General features: G+C 39.9%; 1 protein-coding gene across 6 annotated transcripts; it reads left to right on the forward strand.

Moving 5' to 3' along the window:
* Positions 1 to 6,155: 6,155 nt before the first annotated feature.
* On the forward strand, positions 6,156 to 9,741 carry LOC123635148 (T-cell surface glycoprotein CD1b-like). 6 transcript variants are annotated; one of them, XR_006734061.1, is made up of 7 exons: positions 6,156 to 6,340; positions 6,604 to 6,870; positions 7,504 to 7,781; positions 7,989 to 8,268; positions 8,412 to 8,582; positions 8,700 to 8,751; positions 9,433 to 9,495. XR_006734061.1 is itself a non-coding variant. In XM_045547018.1 (6 exons), exons 1-6 carry the CDS (start codon positions 6,280 to 6,282, stop codon positions 9,452 to 9,454), a joined length of 1,002 nt encoding a protein of 333 aa, XP_045402974.1. In that variant the 5' UTR covers positions 6,156 to 6,279; the 3' UTR covers positions 9,455 to 9,741. The 6 variants fall into 6 exon arrangements, 4 of the variants coding, with proteins under 4 accessions (XP_045402974.1, XP_045402975.1, XP_045402977.1 ...); XR_006734060.1 differs by lacking the exon at positions 9,433 to 9,495 and having other exon boundaries at positions 8,412 to 8,568; positions 8,658 to 8,750; XM_045547018.1 differs by lacking the exon at positions 8,412 to 8,582 and having other exon boundaries at positions 8,658 to 8,751; positions 9,433 to 9,741.
* Positions 9,742 to 13,619: the final 3,878 nt, after the last annotated feature.

The raw sequence follows: 13,619 nt of genomic DNA on the forward strand, positions 1-13,619 counted from the left end.
GAACTCTGACTGTACACAGAAAGAAAAAAAGAAGTGAATAAAATCTGCCTTTGACATTGCTCAGGTTTTAGACCTAGCAGAAAGACTTCAAAGCTCCCGTTACATATATTCAAAGAACAAATCTCATATGTAAGAATTAAAGGAAACAACAATGAAGCATTAAATAGAGCATATTATTAAAGACACAGGTTATTTTTATTAAAAATGAAACTAAAAAGAAATTCTAAAGTCAAAAGTTATGATTAATTTTTAGCAAGATGCAAGATAAACATGCCAAAATCAAATATATTTCTATATACTAACCATAAATCATCCAAAATGAAATTAGGAAAGTGATTTCATTCACAAAAGTCGAAAAAATCATACAATATCTAAGAACTAATTTAATAAAAGAAATGTAAGTTATGTGTACTGAAAACTACAAAATATGGCTAAGAGAAGTTAAAGATCTAAACAAATGAAGGATCATTTCATACATTCATAATAGTATGAAAAATAGTAACAATAAATTAAAAGAATAAAATTAACAAAAATGTAAAATATGTATTCATTTTATATCTATATATGTTATAAACAACTCACTTTGTTTTTTTCCCAATTAAATGTTTTTGTGTTTTTTATATTGTTTACTTTTTTTGCTGAATATTATTTTGAGTAAGTAGAGATTAATGGGAAATTATATACTATAGTATTACTACATTTATTTGTCAGGTTGTCTTTTTAATCTAGCTAAGTTACTTAATTATTTTCATTTTAAGTTAATTTCTACTCCTTAATTTATTCTGTGAACAAAATTATGCCATCTGCAAATAATGATATTTTCATCTTTCATTATTTTTATCCTTTATTTTTATTTACCTATAGGCAATGACAGACAACTTTGTCCAGTTTCTACTTTTAATGTTTAATCTTACAATTTTTTTGTAGTTAAGTATTTTCTATAGTTTGGTTATAGCTACTCTAAACCATATAAGGAAATTCAGTTTTACCCCATACTGATAAAATGTTTTCTTTTTTAAAATCAATATATGTTTAATTTTATTGAGTGCTTTATCAGCCCTCAATAGAACTAAATATGATCTGCAAATCCTCTTAAAATAGACAAGTACATTAATGAATATTCTAATGCTCAATTATTCTTACACTCCTGGTAAAAACACTATGTGATAGGTATAAATTTTATTTACTTAAAATCATAAGTGAAATTGGATAATAGCTATTGGATGTTTGGTTTATTTGTGTGCTTTGTTTTTGTTGTGTGCTTTGTTTATCGTCAAGTATTCTTGTCAGGTTGATGAGCTTTTGTGTTGTGATAATGTTAGCTTCATAAAATGACTTCAACTCTTTTCTGTCTTTTTCAATACCTGAAACTGTCCATCACAGATGAGCCTAGTTTCTTTTGGATCAGTTAAAACTTTGACTTCAGGCTGAATTTTTATGTTAACTGGTATACTTAGAGTTTCTTCTTCCTTTAGGTTTTATTTTCATCATTTATAATTTTCAATAGAATCTTCCATCTCATTTTGACTTCAAATTACCTGGCATAAAGTTGTACATAGTCTTCTCTTACTAAATTTCACTGTTTACTGCATCTGTTAGTACTCACCTTTTAAACCCAATGTCGTTTAATTGACCATTATTTTTCTTATCAATAATTCTAGTTTAGTTTGATATATTATTATTTTTTAAAAATAGTTTGTAGTTTATATAATAATTTCTATCATGTGGTTTGTTTTAATTTGTATTTTAAAAATACAGTTTTTATGTTGATTTCTTTTCTTCTACACTTTTTGTTTCATTTTATGTTTCTTTTACTTGTTTCCAGATTTGAATGTGCACATTAATTATTTTCAGTATTTCAATATTTTCAATATTTCATTTCTGAAAATACATTTAAAGCTATAAAAAGCTATAGAAATATATCTCAGTTTTATACTACCATTATGAATATTAGACAAGGATGGATGTTCAAGAGAATATATACTAACCTCTAAAAACCTAAATACATAGTAAAAAGATTGGAATAACATATGCCAAACATCAATGCTAGAAGTAACTGTACTAATTAGAAGAATTTTAGAGGATCACCCAAGACGGCCAACTAGAAACATTGCTTGCTGGATCATCCCAGCTAGAAGGTAGTATATTGGACTGAGGAGAATGGACAGGAGTTGCAGCTCAGGTGTGGGAGAGACAATAGAGATGTCTGGGGACCCAATTGAGAAAAACTGCAAAGATGAGAAAGAAGAAGATAGAGAGGTGAAGACAGCAGCATGGACCAAACCCAGAGAGGTTAGGAGCCCAGTGTAAGGGTCACGGGGGACTTCCCCTTTCCCACATAGGTACCTTCAGTGTACAGAGGCACATAAAACATATTGGAGGCACTTCCACCGTACATGAGCTCAGGCAAGCTGGCTAAATAGCAATAGTGGGGTACACCAGTGAACTCCAGGAGTTCAGGTGATCAAAAGGGACACTCTTCTTACATCTAGAAACTTCCTCCTCTGCACCTTCTCCAATCACGGCATCAGAGAGATCATTTTACCTCAGAGTGGCTAGTAGTCACAACCCCTCCTCCCCACTGTAACTGCTTGAATACTCTGAACCGAGAAGCACATGAACAGCTATGCTAGGTGCACATCCCGAACCAAGCCTACCACTGAGAGCAGGGCCATCACAATTTGCAAGCTTCCTGCCCACTGGCATTTCATGGGATCATGTACTGGTACCTTAGACAGGTGGGCCAGGCCCAGTGGCCCACGGACACAAGAGCAGTGCAGGCAGGTGAAGGGGAAAGGTCTCGGTCCTCGGCTTCTGTGGTGAGGAAGCCCTCACAGACATATCCAATGGGAGAGTGTGGAGGAGTACTGAGGAACACAGATCTATGAGCATGCCCATCCTACACCCCCACTGGAGAACCACCATATTGGACAGGAATGGGGTAGTAGGAGTAAATTAGCCTAGCCCCTCGTTCCCATAAAAACTTGATGCCTCAGGTGAGTCAGCTGAATGAGAGCAGCAGCCCCTTCCCCCACTCATTACAACAGGCAGTGCATCTTGAGCCAAGAAACTTGCAAGCAGCCATTTCTCCACAATAGCAGTGTGCCCCTGGGTGAGGCCTCTACAGATAGACAAGACTGCATCTCTGCCCTTGGGGTCTTGTGGTAGCACAGGGATGCAAAATTGGGAATCTGCCTACCCTCCAGGGTCCCATGGAGATACACACTAGTGGGTAAAACATAGACTGAGGGTTAGTTCAAGAGCTGATCTCAGTGAGTGAGGAAACTGATGTGGACTGTTCTGATGGGAGAGTGCTGTGGAATTCCAGGGAATGAATAGGGAGGGTGCTCACCCCACCCTGCAGAGAAACTGTGCTAGTGGTCAAGAGTAGAAAGAGCCTAACACAGGGCCTTAGCACTCAAATGACTAGGCCCGTCCCTTGGGAACAGCATTCCTTGCTTGGAGAGATTGCCCTGAACTTCATACCAGTGGCGCCCCCTAGTAGCCAGATAAGCAACCTCTGAGCCCTGCCTAGGCCTTCCAAAACCTCTCAGGCTCTCACAGTCCTTCCAAAATCTGTCTTGCTCCTTCCCTCCCCTCAGGGGGAGTAGAGATCAAGTAACTCCCTGGTAGCTACAGGGTCCCTCCTAAAACTTGAGGCATTCGTGTGCCCCACCAAGGGGACCAGAGCTTACCATGGTCATAAAAGAACATCTCAGCAGCTGGTTATACCATGCAAATGCCAATCTATGACAGGGCGAACAACCCTGTAGACAAGCATAGTGACTGCCAACTAAAGCAAACAGGGACTGGCTGAGTTGTACTCACAAGTACCACCCACAATCTCGAAGTTAACCTGGGAGACCTAACTCACTGCACACTGTTGGGAAGAGGTGAAGACAGCAGGTCAGAGGTAACTGAGAGGTTCATCGAATCTGCTAGAACCCAAAAGAACAAAAAGACATTCTATAACAAAGATATCTGCACCAGAATGTTTATAGCAGCACAATTCACAATTGCAAAGATGTGGAAACAACCCAAGTGCCCATCAATACATGAGTGGATTAATAAAATGTGGTATATGTATACCATGGAGTACTACTCAGCTATAAGAAACAATGGTGATATAGCACCTCTTGTATTTTCCTAGAAAGAGTTGGAACCCATTCTACTAAGTAAAGTATCCCAAGAATGGAAAAATAAGCACCACATGTACTCACCATCAAATTGGTTTCACTGATCATCACCTAAGAGCACATTTAGGAATAACATTAATCGAGTGTCGGGCAGATGTGGGTGGGGGAGGGGATAGGTGTGTACATACATAATGAGTGCGGTGCATATGTCTAGGGGATGGACACATTTAAAGCTCTGACTCGGGGGGTGGAGGGGGGGACAAGGGCAATATACGTAACCTAAACTTTTGTACCCACACAATATGCTGAAAAAAGAATAAAAAAAAAAGAAAGCTTCTGCACAGCCAAAGAAACTATCACGAGAGCAAACAGACAACCTACAGAATGGGAAAAAATATTTGCATGCTACACATCCAATAAAGGGCTGACAACTAGAATCTATATGGAACTCAGGACAATCAGCAAGAAAAAAATCAAGCAACACTATCAAAACGTGGTCAAAGGACATGAAAAGAAACTTTTCAAAAGAAGACAGAAGAATGGCCAACAAACATGAAAAAATGCTCAACATCTCTAATCATCAGGGAAATGGAAATAAAAACCACAATGAAATACCACTTATACCCAGTGAGAATGACCTTTATCAAAAAGTCCCAAAACAATAAATGTTGGCATTGATGCGGAGAGATAGGAACACTCATACACTGCTGGTGGGACTGCAAACTAGTGCAACCTCCATGGAAAGCAATATGGAGATACCTCAAAGAGATGCAAGTAGAACTACCGTTTGATCCAGGAATACCATTACTGGGCATCTATACAAAAGAACAAAAACATTTTGTAAAAAAGACATTTTCACTAGAATGTTTATAGCAGCACAATTCTCAATTGCAAAGATGTGGAAACAACCCAGGTGCTCATCAATACATGAGTGAATTAATAAAATGTGGTATATGTATACCATGGAGTACTATTCAGCTACAAGAAACAATGGTGATATAGCACCTCTACCTCTTGTATTATCCTGGATAGAGCTGGAACCCATTCTACTAAGTGAAGTATCCCAAGAATGGAAAAACAAGCACCACACGTACTCACCATCAAATTGGTTTTAACTGATCAACACTTCAGTGCACATATACTAATAATAGTCATCAAGTGTCGGGCAGATGGGATGGGGGAGGGGAAAGATGGGTACATATATATATACATACTGAGTGCGATGCGCACTGTCTGGGGGATGGACACGCTTGAAGCTCTAACTCAAGCTGAGGGGCAAGGGCAATATACATTACCTAAACATTTGTACCCCCATAATATACTGACATTAAAAAAAATGGTAAAAAAAATCAAAACTCCTAAGGTCAAGTGCTACTGACAAAAATGTCACATAACAGAAGCAAATGCCTTTTGCCCTCAAAAATTGCTATGGTATAAGATAAATCTGCCTGGATTATAAATAGAAGTGTTTGTGAAAATTGATTCTAGGATTTGGATCTGTAGTTCTATAGGACACATGACATTTAAAATGCTTTGTCTTCATGTAAGTGAATATCAACACACACATACCTACACAAACAGACACACACACACAGCCAGATTAGAATGTAGGGTAAGGGTCATCCAGCAAGGAGGGTGAGATAAGAAAGAGGAGACACTGGGAACATTAGGAACGGGAAATGACAGAGGGCCAGAGAAGTCAGGGCAACAGGGAGGGAGGCTGACTTGGGTAAGTAAACTAAAACACTCCTAGGTTAAAGCAGACTAGAAGTTAAGAGATTGTATAATACCACCCTCTTGTATTACAGATGTGGGAATAGAGGCTGAAGAAGGTGAATAGACCTTTCAGAATCAGATGGGGGCTTTTCCAAGGTGGTCTGAAGGAAGCAGAGGGCACAGACAGCAGGTGGAAGTCAGGGAGGTAAGAGAAAGTGTAGAAGTCAGGGCTGGGGTGGGCACAGGAGGTGGGGTATAAAGCTCAGGGCTATGGGAGGCACATTTTTTCTCTGAAATGCAGTTTGCATGAGGAAGAGATTTGTCAGTTGCAAGAGAGGAAGTCACTACCAGGTACTGAGAAAAACGTTTGCTGAAATCAGAGATCAAATACCAGCTCTGTGAGTCACAAGCTCCATCTCCTAGTGAAATGCTGATTCTGCCATTTCAATTGTTAGCAGTTCTGTTCCCAGGTGGTGACAGCGAGGACGGTAAGAGTCACTCTGGCAGCTCCCAGCACTGGTGTAGGGGTCTTGGGTAAAAGCATGCTGCACTTACCCAGGTGACTTGGACATGAGGGGTCTGAGCCCTGCTATCTCCAGCCCTCTTCTGCCTTTCTGGATGTTGGGGCTGGAACATGAGGCCCTGAGGCAGTCAAATATGTCAGGTTTTATGTGTTCTTCAGACTCTAGGTTCTTGTTTTCTGGGTCTTTTCCATTTCCATTCTCTCTCACTCCCTCCTTTGCCTTCACAGCCTTCCATGGACCAACCTCTTTCCATGTCATCCAGATCTTGTCCTTTGCCAACAGCACCTGGAAACACAATCGAGGTTCAGGATGGTTGGATGATTTGCAGATTCATGGCTGGGACAGTCACTTGGGCACCGCAGTACTCCTGAAGCCCTGGTCCAAGGGCAACTTCAGTGATGAGGAGTTTGCTGAGCTGGAGAAGATATTCCGAGCCCACTTCCATAGATTTACTCAACATATACGGGGGAGTGACAGTCAATTCCAGTTGAAATGTGAATCTAATCCCCTAAACTGGGAAGTTTCCCAAGGACTTTCTCTTCTCTTTTTTCAAGTTGCTAATCCCTCTGATCCTGCTATCTTCCTTTATGCTTTACCCAACTGCATGCACACACTCTTCTAGATCAATCTCTTGCTGACTCCACAGCTCCACACTGTATTCCAGGTTCCAGCTGCTTCTGACTCTTCTCTGACAGATTAGGGCTTCCCATTGGTATCCAACTCCTGTTTTGTCTTATGTGGACCTTGCTCCTCAAGGGCCCTTACTTCTACCTTGTGTCTGAGTGACCTACAGTGTGGCTTCCTCCTCTGAACTGTCTCTCCAGTCGTCTCCTCCCTTCATCTTCTCTTTCTGTTGTCCTCTGGCTCACGCTGAAATGCTGCTCTCTCGACTGCATCACATTCTGCCTCCCTGTCCCAACTATTACCATAAAAGCCATTCACGACATGCACAGCTTTCCCAATACTCTTGTTTCTGAAAATCTCTATGCACTGTAATTGGGGTTTGGTTCATCATTTCACATCCAAGAACTTTGTCTTCACCTAAATATAAAATACTAGGTCCTTTTCTCATGGCTTTCTTTCTTATTAATGTTTAATAACTTGTTCTCTGTTTTCCTTCTACCTAGACCCCTTTGAGATCCAGGCCATAGCAGGCTGCGAGCTACGTTCTGGGGGTTCTACAGTAAGCTTCTTCAGGGAAGCTATAGGAGGATTGGATTTCCTGAACTTCGAGAAAGACACATGTGTGCCTGCCCCAGAGGGAGGAAGCAGGGCACAGCATGTCTGCAAACTAATCATCCAATATCCCGCTGCCATCAATAATGTGATGAAGCTACTGTTTGACTTCTGCCTCCAATATCTCTTGGGCTTCCTGGATGCAGCGAAGGCAGAGCTGCAAAGGCAAGGTTAGTCCTGCTCTCTATTTCACTTCCCACCACCTCCTCTAAGCTCAAGAGTAGGAAGGTACCTAAGAAGGATAGGGGCTTAATCAACAAGCTTGTTGGATACCAAAGCACTGAAAGAGGTCACTATCAAAGCTTGTGGGCTTCTGAGTCCCTGTGATCTGAATTTGACTCATGATACGACACTCTCACGGCCCCTTCCTGCCCCCGTGAAGCCTGAGGCCTGGCTGTCCACTGGCCCCAGTCCCGGGCCTGGCCGTCTGCTGCTGGTGTGTCACATATCTGGATTCTACCCAAAGCCTGTGTGGGTGAGGTGGATGCGGGGTGAGCAGGAGCAGCTGGGCACTCAGCACAGTGACCTCCTGCCCAACGCTAACTGGACATGGTATCTCCAAGTGACCCTGGATGTGGCAGCTTGGGAGGCAGCTGGCCTGTCTTGTCGGGTGAAGCACAGCAGTCTAGAGGGCCAGGACATCATCCTCCACTGGGGTGAGAATTGGCTGGGTCCCAGGCTGGACATGGGAGGAGGTGGTCCTCAGGCAGAGAGGCAGGCACTGGGGAAGGATGGGGCTTGACAGGTGAAAGAGGGAGAGAGGTATCTTGATTCATTTTTGGGACCCCAATCCCAACAGGAATAAAAATAGAGGAGCCAAGTTAAAGAAGAGATAAGAAGAAGGACTCACAGATTATGTGACTTGGAGCTAGAGGTATCAAAGGATAGACTGATGGCATCAGCAATGTGAGAGAGGGAGTTGGAGATGACCATACATTGGGAGCAGCTGAAAGGAGGTGCTGACACTCAGGTGGGGAAAGGACGACCAGAGGATTCAGTGGGTGGGATTTGAAGTGACATCCTTTTGTCCTCTCCCAATTACCAGGACACCCCATCTCCATTGGCTTGATCTTTTTCACAATAATAGTGCCCTCCTTGATCCTTTTGCTGTGCCTTGCATTATGGTATAAGAGGCGCTGGTGAGTTGTTTTTGTTTGTTTGTTTGTTTTAAACTTTCTTTTCTGTCCATCCTCCCACCCTTCTCAGTCATTTTATCTATTTCATTGCCTCAGCCTGATTCTTTCCACCAAACCCTTCCCCCCAACTTCTACCTCCTTTATGTGGAGATATATTTTTTAATCCTGTTAAAATACACATAAGAAAATTTACCATCTTTACCGTTTTAAGTGTACAGTTCAATGGAGTTAAGTGCATTCACATTGTTATGCAACCAATCTCCGGAACCCTTTCATCCCTCAACTTGGGAACTCTATTCCTATGAAACAGAAATTCCCCATTTCCTCCTCCCAACTTCCCTGGCCTTGAATAAGATCATTCTACTTTCTGTAGCTGTCAATTTGACTACTCTGGGTACCTCATATAAGTGGAATCACACTGTATTTGTCTTTTTCGTGACTGGCTGAATTCACTTAGCATGAGGTCCTCAAGGTTCACCCATGTTGTAGCATGTGACAGGGTTTCCTTCCTTTTAAGTTCTGAGTAATATTCTACTGTAGGTAAGTGACACATATAGTTCATCCATTCCTCCATCTATGGACATTTGGCTTGTTTCACCTTTAGCTATTGTGAATAATGTTGCCATGAATCTGGAAGTACAAATAGCTCTTAAATACAGCTCTTTGTCCTTGTGGTTTTAACAGGAAATTTCAGGATAACCCTTGAGCCCCTGTCCTATCTCCTGTCCCATTTGGAATATGCATCAAGAAGTCTAGAATCCCAAGATGTAAACCCAGGTGTCATTCTCATCATATTTCATCAAGTTATCATCATATTTTATCAAAATGGAGTGTTCATAGATTTTAGAACAAATCATAACTTAAACACTGTGAGAAAAATTATTTAAAACTGTCAATTTATTGTACCAATAGTGTACCAATAGTATGATCTATGTCTTATACATTAAAATGTAAGAAAGTATGTGTCAGAATAAATGAAATATGTTAGATACATTTAATGGTGACTTCTCTTTGGCTCTCTATTTTAAAACTTTTCTTTTTCTGCTTCTATTTAAATATCATTTGTCAAAGCAGCTAAATATAATTATGCTGGGATAATTGTATCACATAGATGCGAGGCATTTTTTATGTAATTTCTCTGTCTCTTCCTGGATGACTTCCATCCCTCAAAACCCATCCGAGAAGCTTCCTCCTCTAGGAGGCCTTTCCCAGTGGTATTAATATAATGGAAGTAACCCTCCCTTGTCTGGTATCACCAAGAGAACCACTTATTCTGGACCCATAGAATTGCAATTTTTTTGTTTTTCTTCTTTTTCTACTTGGAAGTTCCTTGAGGGCAGTGATCCCAGTTTGTGGATCCCTGCCAAGAGCTCTTATCTGCAAATACATTTTCTCAGTAAAAATTATCTGAGTTGTTGAGTGTCAAGTTCATGGTCTTCCTTGAGAGTCATCTCCTTCCTTCTTTCCTTCTGTTGCTATTCTAGATCTTCCTCTTCTTACTAAAATATTTTCTACTTAAGCAAAAAATATAATGCTTTTCTGGTTTATTCTCTGAACTCCTCTGGAGAAAAACACCTTTGTCCTTACTACAACTATAGTGTAACTTCAAAGAGTCTTTGGAATGGAATCCTGCTTCTTGTTTTTCCAGGAAGTATGAGTGAGAGGCAGGGTAGGTGAGGGGGTAATCATTCAGGGAGATGTGACATATTCAAGGAAAAGAATTAAGAGGGCTGTTCCTGCCTTCAGTGTCTTTGATTGACATCTGTGCTATATCATTCAGTTATATTTTTGATTTACATTTACCTTTATGAATTTTGTGTTTATTCTACACTTTTCTAGAAGAGTCCATCTTAAAACATCCTAATTCATTTTGAATAAAATATTAGGAGGAAGGGGGATTTGAGGATATATTTTTATAGAACTTAAGGAAGGGAGGTCAGGGGAAACAGTAGTTTTGGGGAATCCAGGGGTACTAGAAGCAACTCTGTGATATGTAAATTTGGACAATACGGTCTTTAGGGTTTGAGAAGTGTAAAAAATGGTTGAAATCACAGCTTCCCCACCCTTCTATTACTACAACTGGTTACTTCTCAGGAATACATTCAACTTGACCTCATCTTATAAAGTAGCCATGCTATTGCTGTGTGCTTGTAAACCATGAAATGTGGAACACAGGAATGTGAACTATGAACTAGCTGCAGCAATAGCACCTGGAAGCTTGATAGAAAAACAGATTGCTACCCTCCAATCTAGTGAATCAGAAAATATGGGAATGGGAACCGCTGATCTGTTTTAACAAGGCTTCCAGGAAATTCTTATTTATATTCAAGTTTGAGAACCCTTGTTCTAATGGTTTCTCAACCTCTGCACTACTGACATTTTGGGCCAGGTAATTCTTGTTGAGGAAGGCTGTTCTGGTGCACTGTAGGATGTTTAGCAGCATCCCTGGCCTCTACCCACTAGATGCCAATAGTGTCTCCTCAGTTGTGACATCAAATATAACCTCAGACATTGCTAAAATGTTGCATAGGAGGACAAGTTGACCCCAGATAAAAACCAAGATCTAAGATAATGATCATAATTTCATGCCTTCATTTAGCCAGAATAATTGCCTTATAGCATATATCTGATGTAGTTTGGCCTGATCCAACTGAAGTCTAGGATTTATGTTTGCTGGCTGAGGAAAGAGGAGTTCTCACTTTGGCTGGTATGGTGTGTGCGATGCCCAAAATTGCTATTGAATTTTACTTCACAGGAAAAGCTTGCCCAGGAATGAAGCACACAAATCAAGAAAACAGATAAAAGAGCAAATGATAAGGTAACAGGACCAGAACCTTAATCAACTATACCCAAGACTTGAACTACCTCTGGATATTTTAGTTACATGAACCTAATAAGTTTTGTTTTTCCGTTTAAAGCAATTGAGTTTGAAGTTTTTGTTGCTTGAAAATTCTGATATTACTGTGATCACTGATGTCTTGCACCAGCTTTACTCTGTTTTCTTTACTGCTCTTATTCTTTCTCTTCCCAAATTACCATCCCTCAGCAGTGGTTTTTTGAACTTATGATTTTCCTATACATATCCTTACCTTGAGCAACCTTAATTTACCCACGACTTTATGACTTCTGCATGAATGACTTTCAGAAATAGATCTTCAAACACAAAATACAAGGACTTCCAAACTATTTTTGTGTGAGAGTTCACGTGCATGCATGTTTGTGTGATTTTTGCCAATATATAAAAATACAGTAGTTTGCCCTTTTCTACGGTAGGTATATTCCAAGACCCCCAGTGGGTGCCTCAAACCAAAGACAGTACCAAACCCACTTACTATCAATTGAAACACATTTGTGTGCATGTCTTCCACCCAAAAATGTAATGCCTTTTCCATCTTAACTAATCAGGGATCATCAGCTGTGACCATAACTTTTGCAGTTTGAGGAGTAACTGCAAAACAAGCATGAATTTTATTCTTCTTCACAATTTTATGGATAGAAGATTCATTCTTACTGAATATCTTAGAAACCTCAGCATACCTTTTTTTCCTTTCCTTATTAAGTAAAGAAATTTCACCTTTTCATGTATAAGAAGCAGTTTGCAGCTTTACTTTGGCATATTCAAGAGTTTGACTACAAATGCATATGAGGGGTTATGAAACTCTATTTTGATTGTGGAATTTTAATGTGGGCTTATATATTTGTCAAAATAAATAGAACTTTACAATTAAAATAGAGGCATTTACTGAAAATTATTCACCAATAAAGTTGACTTAAATTTTTTTAAATGAAACAAAAATGAAAACAGTAAAAAGAAAAATAACATGGAGAGATTGAGGAAGGAAACTTCAGCAAAGTGGTCACAATTTCATTTCTTTTCTCCCCCACAAATTTAGAAACTGTGTATGCCTGTCTCATATTCAGTGCTTAACAAATGTTAGTTGAATTAGTAAATCAAACCTAAAGGGACTAAAATCTAGCCAACACTACCTCAGATAGTACAGCCTTTTGGGTATTTCCCTTTCATATATAGCACTTTCGTTGCCCTGATTCCACCGCAACCCTGAGGACCAACTCTGTTGCTTCTTTTTGTTAACCACTCTGTGACATATCTGCCCTGCTACCCTTGCACACACTCTCTCTCTATTTGTGTTTGTAACAAGTTGGATGGAGTTGGCTTTCTGTATTTAGAAAATAAGTATGTCCAGAGGCAAAACTACATTTTTACTTAAAGGTTTAGGAAGAAAAGCAGGAAACTAAAGGAGGCTGCAATTTGTCACCTACGTAAGAAACATTTAAGCAAGAAGGGAAGCGCCCATGTTTCAAGTGCTGCAACAATGTCAGGAAGGAATGTAAGGAGAAGAAACTACCAATGTGATAATTAATCCAAATTAGATATGATTATTTTTTGTTTTGTTTCATTTTGTTTTGGTTTTCTCTCAGCATATATTACATGCAGGAAAGGCACCATTATCATAATTCTTGCCCCCAAGGAACTTAAAAATGGAAAAAGGAAGAAAGACTCAAGTGGCTGCAAAGCAGGGGAGGAAGTGATACATGCACATATCAGAATATAGTTGAAGTCCTCTCTGGGTTCACAGGAGGGAAAGACTGATTCCCTCTTACAGGTCAAGAAGATTGTGGGAGGAAATGACATTAGAAATGAGCTTTGAAGGATTAGTACTATAGAAAAAATGGAGATTGCAAGAAACCTACTCTATTTAGAATTACAGAAATTAAATTGGTTTATAGTAACAGATGATTGTTAGGCAGAAAAACAAACAATTTAAATGGAGAGTAGAAAGGACGGCATCACTGTGCTGTCCTAGGCTCCTGGGCTGCTGGGTTCTCATTACAGTGGGGGAGGCATGGGG

This window comes from Lemur catta, chromosome 3, assembly GCF_020740605.2.
Source record: "Lemur catta isolate mLemCat1 chromosome 3, mLemCat1.pri, whole genome shotgun sequence".
In the NCBI taxonomy this organism is placed as follows: domain Eukaryota; kingdom Metazoa; phylum Chordata; class Mammalia; order Primates; family Lemuridae; genus Lemur; species Lemur catta.